Source organism: Ascidia mentula, chromosome 6, assembly GCF_947561715.1.
Source record: "Ascidia mentula chromosome 6, kaAscMent1.1, whole genome shotgun sequence".
Taxonomy (NCBI): Eukaryota; Metazoa; Chordata; class Ascidiacea; order Phlebobranchia; family Ascidiidae; genus Ascidia; species Ascidia mentula.
In genome coordinates, this window is record NC_138571.1 from 2,366,724 (window position 1) to 2,381,818 (window position 15,095).

Below are 15,095 nucleotides of genomic sequence, written 5' to 3' on the forward strand. Positions count from 1 at the left end.
GAAACCACTGTAGCTCAGTTGGAGGATTGGTTAGGTTGGAGTCTCGAGTTCAAACCTCACCAAGAGCTTGATTTCTCAGATCTCACTCTGACACCGACCGAATTTGTCATGTAATTTTAAAATTTTGTGCATAATAATAACAATTAATTTATTTCCCTCTCTGTTTGTTAAAACTTGCCGTTCGGCAAAGTTACCACCAATACTTTGGGACTGAATGTTCTTCGTGTTTCATCCATAGGATTTAATCGTTACACGATTTGAAATTTTCGTGATAGTTCAAACCCTGTCATATGGACCACAAACATAAATTTTGCAACCCGAGACCAGAACATTGGTTAACAACAAAGTTACACTAGGCAATCAAGCCAATAAAGTATTCCTGCAAAATTGCAATATAAAAAAAAATTGTACAAAAAGTAAAAAATACATAATTCTACAGATATTGTAGGACCAAACAATGCAAGTCTTTAAATATTCACCATAAGACCTGTATGATGGGCAAGAGAAATCAAAGACAGGGTAAGAGACAGTAAAACGAACTCTACTAAAACTAACATAAAAAATAAAACGGAACCGGTAAAACTTGTTTTATTGTTTTAATTACAAGTTTATACTTTCATTTATTCAATTTGCTTTGTGGATCTATTAAAATTTACTTTTTACAAACAGATTTTGTAATGATGGTTACCATGGCAATAAACATGTTTGAAATTTCGGAAAAAAAAACTAGAATAAAAAGATGCAAAATTTAATGGTTATTTATCAATATTTACAAGCGATGATTTAACCCTTTTTTTACGAATGTCAACGCCATTTAATTTTCAAAATAAAATTATCAACCACATGAGTTTGTTGATATAAATTTATATTTTATTAAAATACCATCATACTTTACAGGTCCAACAAGTTATGATCCAACATCTACTCGCTCGAATTTGAGGAGGAGACCAAGCGTGGAAAAAATACTTAAAGAATGCGGGAGGGCACATAAATCAAATGATGAGAAGACAACTTCCTCAGTAGCTTCCAAACTTCCTCATAAGCTCGATCTAAGTTGGTGTGATCTCACTCTGGAGGAAATAAAAAGCCTCTGCTTTGTAATTGAAAGAAGAAACAAACCGGTATACTTCAATAGAATTTATAAAAATGATGCTCAAATTTCATCAAATACTTTCTTTTGGTGCTTCTTAGGTTACATAGTTACATATTACGTTATATATATATATTAGTAATTCTTCTGAGTGAAACCGATGGTCAAATATCATAAAGCATGTAATAATTAATTTGATTGAGACTTGTTTTCTAAGTTGTTTCAACTTGATCTCCAAACCAACAAGATAGGAGATATTGAAGCAGCTGTATTGGCTCGATGCATTCACAAGATTAGACAAGTTTACCTGAGTGAATGTGGTATAGAAGATCATGGTGTGGAAATCCTTTCAGCGAAAATTAAAAATTTACAAAAACCTGTAAGATACAAATAAAACGGTGTTTGGTGTTATAGCAAGAAGTGGAAAACTTCCGAAACTTTGGATTTATTGCTTAAATATCAAATCACAAAAAGTAAAATGTTCATTTAAAAAATGCCAAGTTGATATACATTGTCATATAGGTCTAAAATTTTGGTGCACTATCTTAACATTTTGTCAGCAGAACACTGGTAGAAGCTGCATCCCCCTCTTGGCACCCACGCAAAGTTTATAGCTTGGCATATTATTTAGATGAAGAAACTCGATGTCTCCAAGAACAGGATAGGAGATAGTGGAGCAGCTGCATTGGCTCATTGCATTCACAACATTGAAGCAGTCGTTCTCGATAATTGTGATATAGGAGATCGTGGTGTTGAATTTCTTTCAGAGAAAATCACATTCATGCAAAAACCAGTAAGATAAAATTGCATTCATAGTGCTGTTTAATATCAAATCACATAATGTTAAAATACTGATATAATGTTAATATACTGACTGAAATATTGTTTACTTTGAGGAAATGATTTCTATTGCTTTGTTGTTCCATCACTAGTTAATGCATTAAAAGCAATTTCAGATATTACAGAGCTTTAGGAAATGTGGATTCGCAAATTGCAAGTGTAGTGATGCTTCATTAGTTTTTGCATTCACTGTAAGATCGTGATTAAGTCATCTAAGTCAATTTAAAGGTATTTCAAACAAAATCATGATTTTGTGATTACAACCAAGCAGTTGTTAGTTTCAAAAGCAAAAAGAGCTTGAAAACTGCTGTGATATTTATTTGAGTGATGAAAGAAACAAGGTTATGTACATAGTCATATAGGTCTAAGATCGCATTGCCTCAACACAATATTAAAGCAATGGTTCTCGATAATTGTGATATAGGAGATCGTGGTGTTGAATTTCTTTCAGAGAAAATTTCATCAATGCAAAAAAACAGTAAGATACAATTAAAAATAGTGTTTGGTGTTGTAATTGCAAGTGGCAACAACTTTAAACATTAAAGATGCTGTTTAATATCGAATCACATGATGTTAAAATACTAACTTTGAAACAAAATTAACTTTGAGACAATGGTTCCAATTGTTTTGTAAAGCCATCTCTTTATGATGCAGTAAAACCAAATTCAGATTTTCCTCGACTTTAGGAAAGTAGGATTCACAAAGTCCATGGATGCCCCATTAGTTCATGTCTACACTGTGAAGTCATGGTTAACATCATATTTACCTGATATAGGGTCATATCAAACATGAGGTTGATAGTAACAACAATGTAGTTTTTGTTTTTGAATGCAAAAAGAAAGTGAAAAGAAACTGTGACAAAACAAGTTTGTGTGCTTAGTTATATAGGTGTAAGTTCCTGTTACCCTAACAAAACTTTGGGTGCCTTATTCTTTATGTAGCACCTATGCAAAGTTTATTGTTTGGCATTTCATTCAGATGAAGAAACTCAGACTCTCCAAGAACAAGATAGGAGATAGTGGAACAGCTGCATTGGCTCGTTGCATTCACAATATTGAAGAACTTTATCTGAGTGATTGTGGCATAGGAGATAAGGGTGTGGAAATCCTCTCAGAGAAGATTAAAGATTTACAAAAACCTGTAAGATTTCTTTTATGAATTATTGGCAATTCATTTTGTATTCCCACTCATGTCTGTTGTAAAGTTTTCTCAGTTTTATTGACGTTAAATAAATTAAAGCTCTTCAGGCAAAAAAATATTTTCTTGGTTGACGATAATTAATGTTTTACATGTTTTTCAATGTGAGAACGGCTTTAAGTTAACTTGTGTTTTTGAATCATTTTTGGCAAGATTTATACAACGTTTACATTTTGTGTAGATGGAAGGCTTGTATTTATACTGCAACAATTTGACCGATGAAAGTGCTGAGTCATTGACTGCATGCAGACACAAAATCGGGTGGTTGCTTGTCAATATTGAAAACTTTACACAAGCAGGAAACCATCTCAAAAATTCAAAAGTAAGGAAACTTTTCATGGTTTTGTACAAGTCAATATACCAAATATTTGTAACAAACTTTACTTAAGAATTCAAAATAGTCTTTGCTTCTGCAGCTGGGTTATAAACCGTATTTAATTTAAAATTCCATAAATACTGCTGTTATCATTTCGGACAAAGAACTAACATTTTTATTGCGACACCTGATGAAGCAAGATCAAGCTCGCGAAAGTGCTATTAAAGTTGTTTACTAGTCTTATCTCTAACAACAGCAGTTCACCAGCAATCATTAGGCCTATAGGTACAGAACAGAGACGGACAAGACGAATTGAAGAAATTAACTTTTATGTGGGTAACTGATTTTTTACAGAAACATGAAGAATATAAAGTAATCCAGTCAACATCATCAGTTGTTGGTGTGAAAGGTGGCAAACTTCGTGTGATGGGTTGTATTGTTGATATTCCTGCTAATGCACTGGAGACAAATGTAAAAATTTGGATGCGAAGTTACTATGGAAATACTAAGCCAAATGTAAGTGGTTTTACACATGTGATTTGCATACAGGATTTTACTGTCAAAAGAGATCAGACTCAATATCAACTAACCTGACGGGGGTATTCGCCGGAATCTGGCCGGCAGTTAGACCAGGGCTAAGCTTAGCCAACTTAGGCTCAGCTTGACCCTTGCGATTACTCCCAAATTTGGGTAACTCAGGCGTACAATTTCTAAAAGAGAGAAAAGGCTCAATATCGATATTAAATCCAACAAATGATTTTTGTGAGTTATCAACGTTATCAACATGTGATAGACTTTTTCCCATACACCTATTACTGTGGCTCAGTTCATCAATTTTGAATTATTGACTTTTAAGTCATTTACCCATGAAGGTCCACAAGCACAGTTCAGAGGAAAATATAATTAATGCAGCTACAGTGAACAAAACACAGCAAGGATTTGTGGAGCCTCCAGGAGGTTCATATGGCTTATGAGATGGCAGAAAAAGCCCCGGAGGATGCCGAAACATCTTTTCAATGACGAGTGTTTTTGACATTGCATAGAGAAAGGCATGGCTAACTTTGAATTACCAAATGGATGAGGGTACCCAACGGATCGACTAAACATACATCAATAACACACAATTTTTACAACCATGTACAAACATATGGAATATTTTATGTTTGTTGTTTTAACAAATTCAAGATGTATTTTCTTGGCTGTTAGCAAGAAAATGTTTCATTATTCAACCATTCTATTTAAACTTTTTTAATTGGGTTTTCATTCCACAGAAAGAAATTACTCCATTGTTGTATTGTGGACCAAGTGGGTTAAAGTTCACCCAAGAAGTCACCATCACTTTACCAACATGTTTTGTGTGTGAAGACCCACAACTTGTTGTGGTAAGTTTAAACATTCATCTTGTGGCCTTCACTTAAAAGTGCTTTCTTATAAATTAGCAAAAAAACTAAACTGTTTATTAAGCTGTGGTGTTTTTCTAATAGTTTTTATCATTACGTTAAACTCTCAGCATTTGTTGATTGTTAAGGCCATATTTATAAATAAAAAAATAAATCCACTTAAATTTATTCAGTCAACGTAGAAGTAGAAGTGTTAAAATGCATTATGGAGTAATGAAGGTAAGATAAACGAAATAAAACCGTTTAACACAATTTTAAGGTTGAAACAAGTCAAGATGGAAAAACATGGGAATATTATCAAAGTTTAAACCACAGTGGGGAGGGAATGATTTCGTTTAAAGTAACTCACTTTACTTGGTAAATGTATACTGGTGACAAAATAAATACAGGACAATTAATTTGTTTGCATTAAGGTTCCAATCATTGTTAAAAAATGCCTTTGCTTGGTCGAAAAATAAAATAGTTATGGGTGGATTTCCATACAATGAACCTTTTGACTGTGATGAAAGACTTTGGAAATTTTTCATTTGCGATGACTTGAAATTCAATCAAGGGGAAAATCCACATCTGGAAAAGTTAACTGATTTTGCTTTAAGGTGAAAACCTAGCAAATGTTATAATTTTATGTTGTATTGATCAGTGTGTTGTAAAAAGGCATTTTCCTGTGTAGGCTTTTTCAATAGAAATTATGCCTTTTGGACCGGGTCCACACTCACGTTTTGCTTTGTTTGTTTTATAACCACCTGTGTATACACCTTTTGGTCACAAGAGGTCGAGAGTTCTGCAGTAACACAAAAGATTGAAATTAGATTTTTTTCTATTGATTATTGCCAGATTTGCCAATTTTTTGTATTAATTATTGCCAGATATCATCAAACTGAAGCAACTCTTATACTTACAAGTGAAAGTGGTCGAGTTACATTTTCGAAAAATGAAGTCATTTTGATGAATATTTATGCAATCAATTCAACAAAACGTGATATTAGTTGGAAGTTTGCTCCACACATTGGTTATGAAACAGTGAATGTGAAATTGAAGTTTGTTGACGAGGAACAAGAAGCAGATTTTAGTGCGAAAGTTAACATAAAGGAGGAACAACAAAATCAAGTGAGATAAAAGAACTTTCATTGCCACTAGCTGTTCAATTGGCATTTAAAACTGTTTATTCATTGTTTGTAGGATGTTCCAAAAAGTGCTGAGCAAAGAAATGACGAAAAACAATCAAGTATGGAAAAAGCGCATTTTTCAAAAGTAGATTAATTAATGCAAAAAATTGTTTTACATTTTTGGGTTGTTAAGAATAATGAAGAAGAACAAGCTTCATAATGGTAAATCAGCTTGTTCTTTTACACCAGGTCAATATCTGGGCATAGAGGCACAACACTCAAACATAACAGAAAGTATAGTTGGAGTTCAGGGTGATGTCCATCAACATTCTGGAAACAGACAGGTAGGATCATTATACTATGTGTGAACTATGCGGAATGTTTGTAATGAATGCAAACATCGCTAAGTGTATTTATCTGTAGCCTGCGTTATAATGTTGAACTTCAGTTGCGACTTATATTGGATTTTATATCAACTACGCTTGCTGTTTGCAGGACATTGGACACCAATCTGGGGTAAATATATTCATAAATCAAAAAATCAATGCAACAGAAACCTCAGGTAAAATGACAAACACTCAACAACTGATGCAAACTTCATCAGAAGGTTTGTATTTTTGTTAACTAAGATAAATGATTTCCATTAAGTCACATCGATTGTAGTGAAGATGCACAATTTTGTTACATAATCCGGCAAATATGTTATTTTTTGGGGAATTCGTTTGTTTAGCCTAACACATCCGTAATAAATCTCACTGAAAGTCATTTGATTAAATGGCCATAAATTAATAAACAATCAAGTCACTCTGAGTGTGTTATATTTACCAGTAAACAAGATTAAAATTATTGTCTAAATTAACGCAAACGAAATTGCGGAACAACTTTTATGCACCATGTTGCTGCCAGGAATATAATATACTTCAATAGTCTGTTCGTCTGACTCATTAAACGTAATTTTCATTGACCGACTTTCCCCCCTGCTATTCAGCTAGTGGCTTCCTTAGTGTAAGAACAGGTGAAACGCCGGTCAATAAAAAATACGTTTAATTGTGTCAGGGAAACAGTATATAGACAATTATGGTTTTAATTTATTTTTAGATTCTGAACCATCATGCAGCAAAGATTGTTAGTTCCATCTTCCAATCCGTGCTGTGCTTTTGTTTGGTTACAATTATATCCACTTAAACCAATGTAATGTTAATTGCAACAAGTTGTCTAACGTTAACCAACATAGCTGCAAGACAAATTGATACAAAAATCTTAAATATGCGACTAAAAACATGTCGTAAAATAAAAGCTTTCTTGTTTAGTATTATTGTCTTCAAACTTCTTGTGTTCTTTTACTCCATGGATTGTATAATTTCCGCATTTCCATTTCCTGTGCTCAGCTTGTGTTGTTGATTTGACACTTTTGTAAGTACTACAATTAATTGGTTGCCAATGCTTGTGTTTTTCCTTCGTAATGCGCAGATGACAAAAGTTACAGTGAATCACTGTTTGTTGCGAAGTTTTTTATGCCTTTTTTTTAATTTTTATTTTTTATCTAAATTAAAGTTTTAATAAAATGTTACCAAGTTATTTACATACTTTGTTTGTGAAACATATTCAATGGCAAATGACACGAACGTCGACAACCTAATGCCATAAATTCAACAAAAATGAAACCAGAAGGCAGACCTGGTTAGCTCGGAAAGTTGCAAGGCATTGGTCAACCATCAGAAGGAATTTCCTTCGTTCCAGCTCACTGAAAATGCATAGCTCGTTGCTTAACAGTTCTCAGTTGTGACTTGGTATAGCCCGCAATAAACTTCCATAAACGTTTTTTAGCTTATTTTACAAACGACAGAAATAAAAGTCATTATATTGCGATAGACTAACTCTTAACGGCGTTTCATTGGCGCTAACGCGCGAGTCTCCAACATTTGTTGACCCAAAATCATTTGAACTGTCTCTTTGTCGGTTTCACTTGCAAAAGGTTAAATCCGAATAAACAGTTTATTATCAGGCTGTGGGAATAAATCCCAACCCGGCGAAATAGCTTGTAGAGTCTCAGTAATAATAGCAGTGTCTTGTCACCAGATAAAAGATGAAAGATAGAACGATGGTTCCGAAAAGAATAGAATTGAGCCCAATATAAAGAGCTGAATTAACAGGCGCGCATGACTATTTATACTTGGATTATCGGAAGCTTATTGGTAGGTTTAGTCACGTGCCGTTATACATTACTTGGGTTAATATAATACAAGAATAAGGATGTGGTGTGACATAAGCATAGTAGAACATTTTATGTGGTAAACAGGATGTTAAATGAATCATTTTACTTGAATCTCGAAACACAAGTAATAAATAAATTATTGGGGACACATATTACCTCGTTAGGTTGTAGGAGAGACCGGAGATAACTCGCACGTTATTTTTAGAAAATTGCTCATATGTGTTTTTTATAATGTGTACCACATTCCTAAATTTAATTTCTTAGTAAGTAGTGAAGCATTGCTCAAAAAACAGAAAAGGTTTTTTGTTTCAGCTCATTTTTTAAACAGGTCTTAAATGTCCGAAGTCACCTCGGGGTAATATCGGACGTAACTGGTGATAGCTCGGACATCAAGTTTTAACAGACGTTTTTTTGTTTATTAAAAAATAAACTGAAATCAAACTTGGCGCAATACCAGCATTGGGGCATTAGCGCATAAAATATCATTCAAGCTTTCAGGAATCGTTGCGTGGCCACTTGCGGTTTCGACCCTTCCACACGTACAGGATTTTCCAATATTTTGGGTAACCCGTGTACTTTTCACGGCAGCATGGATATCATGTATTTTCGTGTCAACAAACGAATTTTTGTCTATGGTTTCTTCTTACTGCCAAAATCCGACCATTTCATCCAGCCTCTGTATATTCTCTTCTATGACCTGATAATTTTGCCTAAAACTCAAATAGTGTGGTCTCCTCGCTATTCTTGCCATGATGTCCGAAGTATTCCCGACCACGTGACGATATAAAAATTACAAAAATATGATCGTATTTTTTAACGTTAGGCAAAATCATCATTGGCCCATCCAAGAATACGTGGTTGAATATGCAATCAACCAATCACTACTTCTTTTTGATTAACTGTGACTTTGATATAACCTTCCACATACAAATTATAACTTTCCAAGTAGGCATGATTTAATTTTAAAGTTCCTGTTAACGTTTGATGGGGACATAAAGCTTTTGTGAAACAATACCTAATTGTGACGTAAAATACCTGGTCCGAGGTATCCCCTTCCCTGCTATTGTATGTGTTATATACTTTTCATGTGTTGGGTATTCTAATAAAATAATATAAGGCCTAGATGCAATAGCAGGATGTTCGAGTTTTCTTTCCAGATGTCCAGATCCTCCTACATTGATATTTAGGAGTGTTCACATCACGGCCATTTAAATATGTGCAATTAGACAACAGAACGATCTCGACGGTTTTGGGAGTTCGAGCAACGCATTTCTAGAAGACGTTCACAATCTTTCACATTTCAACAATCACCACCGGTTTTACACGTGCGGGAGTCAATCATTTAACTACGATCTCTATATGAGTACAAAGGAGTTCATCAGAAAATCACGTCAAAACTCAAGGACAACTCATCCAAGAGCAATCGGATCAATATTCGGAAAATCGAACAAATAACGCGAACCACCACCGAACCACCACCGAACCACAATATTCATCAACCAACCAAAATACACTTGAAATTCACTTTAACTCGGAAAGCATCTTGAACGAGAGGGAACTGTGTGTATGGTCAATCGTCATATTTGCAATTATTATGTTGTGTTTTACACTATTTCTGGAACCACCCGTTTTAACGTCGGACAATAATCACGCTTTTAAACCCAATCAACTCATTAACGGCGAACATGCTACGCTCGTAATAGATGTGTATGCTTGTGTTTTGTTTCCAAAATACGTTTGAAGTTGTGTTCCTTTCTGCGTGAAATTCATTTGTCAAAATGACAGAAGTAATTTTCCGCATGAGTGGTTTGGGCTCAAAAATAGCGCACCTCTAAATCTTTTTGTGGTAAAAGTTTTACGTTTGGCAAAGTAGAAATTTTTGAAACATATAAGTTCCAAGCACTGAAAACATAAATTACGCTTAGGCGAAGAAAATCGTCTTGTTTTAACGGCGACCAGCGCGCCATAGATCTGAAACCCAGCATCAGAATGACTACAATTTTCCTACAATGCTTCATATGAAACTATAGTTATATGTGCGAACATTTTTCGGTGTTGGTCACAAAACTCGGACTTTATTTCAGAAATAAAGGGGATAATGTAGCTGCAACCACCGTTTCGACCACCGTGCAGCGGCCTACATCAGAATAGAAAAATGTGAATAATTCAAGTCAAGTCATAATCAAATTTAATTTATTTTGGGCAAAAAGAAACTACGCAGATTAACATTATACAACAGAAATGAAATGGCATGGACACCGATAAAAACCATAAAGGTTATCGAGTCAGGGGCCCATGAAAATGTGATTTCCTCACGGAGAATAACCGTCTGCCATAGGATCCCAGCCAGTCGCTATGGGGGGTGATGGGTTGCGGCAGGTTACATATGAAGGAAGGTGGCCACCCGGCCCTGCTGGCCAAAGCAAAACCCAACGCCAACTCGGTTCTCAGAACGTTTCCTTTCATCCACATCGACAGACCTTAAAAGTGCCTTTTACAGGTTGGAGATGGTCGGGATCGTTTGGAGGTTACGCTTGTTAAATCATCGTAGATCTTGTTGATGATTAATCGCACATTGTGACGTAGGTGTGCAGCGCTCATAATACAACGTGGACACAAACTGAGAAAAAACGCTAGAGTCGAAATAATAGGACTTGCTTGGCAATTGTTCCCCTGCACCTCTTGCACTCCAAAAACAACGTTAACCCGTGGTTGCCGATATTTGTAATGCAGATGTGTTCGCCCACGCCTTTCCTTAACGTTCTTCATTACTTTCTTCGTTTTTGCGCTACAACATTGTCCACGTTGCATTATTCTGCGTATTTACGTTTCTACATCCTGATGTAGACTGCTGCATAGCTACCGAAACGTTGATGTAATAAAATTATTGCCAGAAGAGAGAAACAGCAAAAAAACATGCCTGGTAGCATCAGTAGTAATTTATGAAAAACATGTTGTTCTTCGAAATAATGATCTGTTTTACAAATAATTGCGGTGCTGTCGCGTTTCCGTTACAAGACCTCAAAATGTTCAAATTCTTTCCGAATCGCTTTCCGGTTGCAAGTCAACGATTAGATTTTATTTCCGAGATTGGTAATATAGTTTCAAAGTTTTTGTTTGTGATTTTTATAAACAATCTGTTTGTAATTTTGCTGCTTTTACCTTATTACAATGTATTTCCCAAGAAAAATGCTCCGTTTCGGTTGAACGGTGAAACTCTAATCTGCAGGGGGAGAATGCTCCTGCTTCTATCTTTATTATCCTCACCATTTCGCGATTGAATTACCGAAGGCGGCAGCGACGGAATATCTATTTCATTCTGACGGGACAGTGTATTGTGAAGGTGGTAAAGACCAGCTTCTGTTTTGTCAGCACAGAGTCAGTACAGAGTTTCGTCAGCACAGAATCAGTACAGAGTTTCGTCACTACATTATTTTTGTGGTTTTTCTTCATCATATAAGTTTTATTTTCAGTTCTGAAGTGTTTCACGATTAGACATTAGGTCTTTTTTGTGTACAGTGACTGTGACAAGAACAAAACATACAGGAAACGTTTGCAAAGTTAAATTGTGTCAGTGTCGTGTGCGAACTACACTGAAAGTTTTGTCCTGAAAAGTAGAAACTTGAATACCGTGCGAGCTCATCTGCTTGTCCGAACCCAAATATTATTGCTTGTCAAGGAATGTCTATAACTGTGTGAGGGTAATGTAAAGGTCGTCAACTTACCACGAGTCATCCTTTGTTACCAGGAGTTATTGTCTGCGTCACAAACGTTGTCGTGTTTCTCAGGAAGTCGATATCTCGAACAAAATCACGCATGGAGTTGTCACGTGATTTGACTTATTGTTTTGAGCTATAATGTTGTTTTGAAATCAGTTTTTCCAAAGTACACGAGAAACTGTAGCAGTAAAAGAATCCAGAGATTGACGCTGCCAATGTAACCTTACTCGCTTTGTGAGATATTATCGGTAACCAAGGTAACCTTTATTTCAGGTTTTTTCAACACTCTGGTCCGTTGGCGGCGGGATAAGGTTTTTATTGGTTGCCATCTTCTGCCTGCTTGCACAGCAGGTACCGGTTTGGATCAGTCAACAATAGCAAGTTTAAGGCGATCAATGGAAATAGAATGCTCAACACCTAAAATGTTTATCACAAAATACTTTTAGTTATGTGCACACAATTTGAAATGACCATCATACAATTGCATAAGGAAGGTGTCCCTGCAGGAACGTATTTGACACGTGTACAAAATAGATTACTCCGTTTTTATCTTACTTGCCGCCAAATAACTTGAAAACATATCAACCTTCCGACCATTTAATTAAAATACAAACAAATGACAAACAAGATAGCTACCTCATATCACAACACGTAATTAAAGCGCTTCCAACAAATGCCGTAATACGTGGCGTTTAGTTAGGCGTAGAGTTGCTATGTGAACCTCACTTTAGAGTTTACGGTCCTTAATCCTTAAAAGGCCCGAGCCCCGTTTAGCTAATTGCAATTTCGGTATTTATAACATACGTGAAATTAAAAAAATAGTAATATGTGCTGGATTATTGAAATCAAAGCCGATTTGTACCAAGTCTTGGAAAAGCGAAATAATTATCCCAAATTTCCATGTGCATTTATTTTGGATGAACGCGATGTGATTATAATTTGGTACGAAATGTAACAATGAATAATATAAATTTTGATATAGCACCAATACAATGTCGCGACATAGAATGCGGTAACATTGCCTGATTCGCACGACTGGGAGTTTGTACAAACTCGAAATACTCGAAAGCCGAGTTTGCAGCTACAGGTAATTCTTTAGACTGGGAAATGATATAACCGTAATTTGCGCGCTTGACGTGGTGGCAGAACTACTTTTGGCATGTCATGTATACTGAGCAGAACCAAGGGCAGCTCTTTTAGTGTGGATCGCATAGGCCACTGGCACAATTTAACTTGCAAACGGTTCTTGCTTGCTTTGTTTCAGAAAAAAAAAATGCTAGAAGTTAAAAACACCGCCGCCTTCTGTAACTCAATCGCTAAATAATGAGAATAATAAAAATAGAAGCAGGAGCATTTCGAGAAATACATATTTTTTGGCATCTCACGGGAAGAACATAACGTAGTAAGGAGAACGTACGTGTATTTGAACCTTTGAACGTTGGCATTGTAAAGATTGTAGAGGTCAATCCGCAACTTGCTTGCTTAAAACATGCCACACAAACCTTGACGACATAATTTTGCTTGTTGTTCTCACTGATAGATAGGCTAGACCATGAATAGAACACTTTTCTTTGTCCTGATTGTGGGATAATTGGTGTGCGAAAACCAGTGGACACATCACATAAAAGTCCCACTAATGAGTTGTTCATTACTACTTCCTTTATTTGTAAGTTGAGTACGGCAGTGCGGTAAGATTGCACTTCGGGAACTTGCTGTGCTTCGGTAAAAGCAATGTGATCCAGATTGATTGCAGGATTTTGAATGGAGCCAAATATTGCCCTAGATGAGGTATCGGTAACTCAATTGTATTTACCTTGTACATGACGAAGGTTATGAGCTCGGATATGGTGAACAGGTGACGCTGTTGTCATGCCAACCATAGATACGATGCCCTTTGTAACACAAAAGTCAACGGTTTGTGGTCGGAGGGGAGGGTGCCCCTCTAGAAAGTAGCGGAATAACCAGATGTGTCCCCAGCAACTCTCGGTCAAAAGCATTGTACTTCATTTAATTGAATGAAAATATCTGTTTGAAAGCGCGGAAAGTTTGCAGCTCTAGGTGTAATTTATATTGATTCACTGAAGTGCTGGCCACCGGTATGTCGTCCTAGTAACACTAAAACAAATTGTTGACATACCTGGTCCATAAGCTATTGTAAAAATCTGATGATAAAAACAAAACCACCAAGCAGCTGTAGTTCGTGTCGATGCACGTGTGGACGCCGCGAGAATTGCTAACCTTTGCGGCAGTCGTAAACACGTGGCGCTCCTTGCCTGCAACAGAATGGCAGCACGTTGTGCAAAAACACGTGGTTCGTCAAAACCTTCTTTTGAGAATATAATTCAGTTACTTCTGTCATGCTATGCAGAAAATATATCGAAAAGAAAGTAGGTTTATGGCGGCCTAACAATGAGAGCATCTCATCCTTTAATTCTGCTGGAGATCGGTCACCAAGTTCAGATGTATGTAACAGTTTATGCGCTCTTTCATAATCCGTGCAGTCCTAAGTGCTTTGTAACCGATGTTTTGGGCATTTGAACTGATCATATCTGGTGGGTTTTATTCTATGCAATAGTCTGCCGGCGCTTGACTAATCTACGTAAGAAACAACATCGTTCGCAGTCATCAGCAGATATTCCAAAACGTTGGCAGTTTCATAGCAATTGCGTGCGTGGCAGGAGTTTCAATGTCAATATCGCGACGATTCAGACTTGCTGCGTCAACAATTATTATTTTTCATTTCCTAATTAATTATGATTTTCGAGCCAATGTTTCTTTTCTTGTCATATCACTGATTTTTTTAATACATTCTTATGAGCAACAAACACAAACTCGGAACGCTATTATATTCTGTATTTCTATGGAAGAAAGTTTCTTGGATAGGAAATTCCCTTTCAGAATTTGAAAATACTGAACTGTGTATGTCTTCGTGGCGTTCCATTGACACAAAACCAAGATTGCAGAGGCAAAAATGCAATAAAGGGGCTTGGCAATTATATACACATACATTATGTATATTTTGTCCTGTTAAAATATTTTCATTTTTATGTACAGAATTTTCCAATGCAGATTTTGTAAAGGTTAATCTGGCAATTGACTTGATCTTTCAGTTTCAGTTCAAAGTTGGTGACATACTTAGATAGTGAAACGATCCAGAAAAAACTTTCTTCCATCTTGTATTGGGTCCTGTCATTAGTAACCAAAATAATCAC

At 36.0% G+C, this 15,095-nt stretch overlaps 1 protein-coding gene across 1 annotated transcript; it reads left to right on the forward strand.

Annotated features, from left to right (window-relative positions):
• The first annotated feature begins 450 nt into the window (after positions 1-450).
• On the forward strand, positions 451-7,079 carry LOC145906449 (uncharacterized). The gene is made up of 16 exons (XM_082993863.1): positions 451-519; positions 898-1,121; positions 1,308-1,469; positions 1,722-1,883; positions 2,600-2,679; positions 2,872-3,070; positions 3,309-3,449; positions 3,798-3,959; positions 4,715-4,825; positions 5,103-5,200; positions 5,257-5,439; positions 5,710-5,950; positions 6,023-6,068; positions 6,199-6,293; positions 6,445-6,556; positions 7,048-7,079. The coding sequence occupies exons 1-16, from the start codon at positions 492-494 to the stop codon at positions 7,077-7,079; spliced, it is 2,076 nt and encodes a 691-aa protein (XP_082849989.1). The 5' UTR covers positions 451-491.
• Positions 7,080-15,095: the final 8,016 nt, after the last annotated feature.